Source organism: Eurypyga helias, unplaced genomic scaffold, assembly GCF_000690775.1.
Source record: "Eurypyga helias isolate BGI_N326 unplaced genomic scaffold, ASM69077v1 scaffold22471, whole genome shotgun sequence".
Taxonomy (NCBI): domain Eukaryota; kingdom Metazoa; phylum Chordata; class Aves; order Eurypygiformes; family Eurypygidae; genus Eurypyga; species Eurypyga helias.
In genome coordinates, this window is record NW_010230538.1 from 6,164 (window position 1) to 8,716 (window position 2,553).

The 2,553-nt window shown below is 50.5% G+C and overlaps 1 protein-coding gene across 1 annotated transcript in view; it reads right to left on the minus strand.

Annotated features, from left to right (window-relative positions):
- RNF169 (ring finger protein 169) overlaps positions 1–1,970 on the minus strand; it is a gene marked incomplete at its 5' end in the record, with an annotated part of 3,004 nt that extends 1,034 nt beyond the window's left edge. Inside the window, 3 exon segments of the mRNA XM_010160792.1 lie at positions 1–164; positions 828–927; positions 1,858–1,970. Coding sequence (XP_010159094.1) covers positions 1–164; positions 828–927; positions 1,858–1,970 — 377 coding nt within the window.
- Between the last annotated feature and the right edge of the window lie 583 nt (positions 1,971–2,553).

Here is a 2,553-nt window from a genome sequence, read left to right on the forward strand (position 1 = left end):
GGGCTGATGGAGCGCTCTGGCTTGTGCAGGGCCGAGAGGGAGGAAACGGGGTTGAGAACCGGGCGCTTCTCGGCTGTCAGGTCCGGGGCGGAAAGGCAGCGGTTGTTCTGGGTGGATGACAAAACTCCGACCAGCGGCGTTGACGTGCTGGTGACGGGTGGTACCTGCAAAGGCAAAGCACCACAGCTCAAAGGGTCTGTCTTGGAGAAGAACACGGACAAGCCCGTGAGAGGGGAACAGGAGAGCGTGAGGCTACCACGCTGAGCTCCTGCAGCACCCCAGCTGGAGAGCTCCAGTTTAAACAGAAAGAGGGAGATGGAGATGGGACATCAGGAAGGAATTCTTCCCGCAGAGGGTGGGGAGCACTGGGACAGGTTGCCCAGAGAAGCTGTGGATGCCCCATCCCTGGAAGTGTCCAAGGCCACGCTGGATGAGGCTTGGAGCACCCTGGGCTATGGAAGATGTCCCTGCCCATGGAAGGGGGTGGGCTTTAAGGTCCCTTCCCACCTAAACCATTCCGTGTTTCTCTAATTGGCCAAGATTCAGCCTTGAAAAGAAAATGAATTACAAAGCAAAAGCACGATGAATGCTTTTCCAACTTCCAGTTATCCTGCAGCAACGGCTCTGTACGCCGTCCACCGTTCTGCTCAGTGACTTCTAACCCGGCAGGTTTTTGTTGTGAGCCGCGAGGAAGCGACTGGCCTCAGGGTGATAAGGCAGCACTAGCAGCCCCACAAACACTCTATTTTCCACCTCCAGGTCCCTAGCGCCGCAGCCTCAGATAAGAAACATTTACAGGCAGCAACCCTTCCAGGCACAGGCGGTACCTTTGTTTTGTTGGCTGGGGCTGATCTCTGCCTGCTCTTTGATCTCTCCTGAATGGTGTCGTTACAGCTCCGACTCCTTTCCACCTTGGCGGTTAGGTTCCTGAAAAGCAGAGGTGTGAAAGGAGATTGTTTGTGACCTTTGGAACAACCAGCCCAACAGCCCTGGCAGCAGCTACTTGTGGGGGAGGCATCAGCCTTGGCAGGTTTAAGAGATGCATCCTACGCCCTCGAGGTAAACGGGATCCAGGATCTGCCGCAGAGTCCTGGTCTGTGTTCCAGGGCTTCCGCCCGGCACCTCCACCTATGGCTTACAATTAACTGAGGTCAGAGCTAATGATGATGCTATGGAAACCTCTGTGCTTCTCATGCAAAAACACGGTTACTCAGCCACCTCCACCCCAACACGCAATGACTGTCACTGATAAGAGGGTTGGGGCCGACGCTATCTCCCGGTATCCATGCTGGAGAAGGATCCAGCACTCGGGTCTGTCATGCAGAACGTTGTACTTCGATGCTTTCTGTCAGTTAAATCCACAGGATTTTTCTCCTCCGTGGGATACACACTTGGTTGACCTCTAGGATTTTACAACAGGTAGGAGTTAACCAGACAGACGCTACATTCTGCCCTAAAATTCCAGAAAAAATATTACCCATTCTAGATTGGAACAACTGTTTTACATAAATTTAAAGCGTATCAAGTATTAAAATTGAAAGTGGGGAGGTTTAGATTAGGTATCAGGAAGGAATTCTTCATGCAGAGCGTGGGGCCACTGGGACAGGTTCCCAGAGAAGCTGTGGATGCCCCATCCCTGGATGTCTTCAAGGCCAGGCTGGATGAGGCTTGGAGCAACCTGGGCTATGGAAGGTGTCCCTGCCTGTGGCAGGGGCGTTGGAACTAGATGATCTTTAAGGTCCCTTCCAACCCAAACCAGTCTGTGATTCTATGATCTTTAGAACAACAGGCAAAAGAACGTGAGATTTACGTCTCCAACCAACATTAATCAGCTTGACTAAAGTCTCGGCATCTTACCCTGAAAGGAAAGCAAAGGAGTAGGCACTGGTCTTGGAAACAAAAGCCGAGCGATGCGTTTGCTTGCCCTGGAACGGTTCTTCATTCTCTGAATCCGAGAGACGTTCAGGAAACTGAAGTCAATCAAGGAAGAGTTAGCTGACACGTACAACGAAAAGAATCACTTGGAAAATAAAGCTCTTTCCTTCAAAGATATTAAAGATTCCAACCCGCACCCCATTCCGATCACACCTGGGGGACACAAACCAAGAATGTGACCCGCCAGCAGACACACACGCTCGTGCAGCTCTTTGCTGGAGCTGGAATAGCTCAGAGCCTGACCCCAAAAGCACAAATAGTGCCAAAACAACCACACAGCTCCTAAAGGTAGCTGTCAGTCACGGAATAAAGGTAATTTAATGATCAAGGAAAGAAGAGAAAATCCTACAAGAAAGGTACTATGATTCAGATTATCAATCTTTAAAGAGCATTTCCTGCAGAGTATCACAACTGGAACGAGAAACAGGCAAAACTCGGTGTGAAGGATCTCCTGGACTACAGTATCATACATCTAGACTGTAGAAGATGCATGGAGATTTTCATGGAAACGCCTGAAGACCAAGCAGAGCTGTTCCCTCTACAAGTTTAACTACTTTTGGAAGAGCTACAACTTCAGTCAGGAGTAGAGAGAGATCCAGAGGGACCTGGACAGGTTGG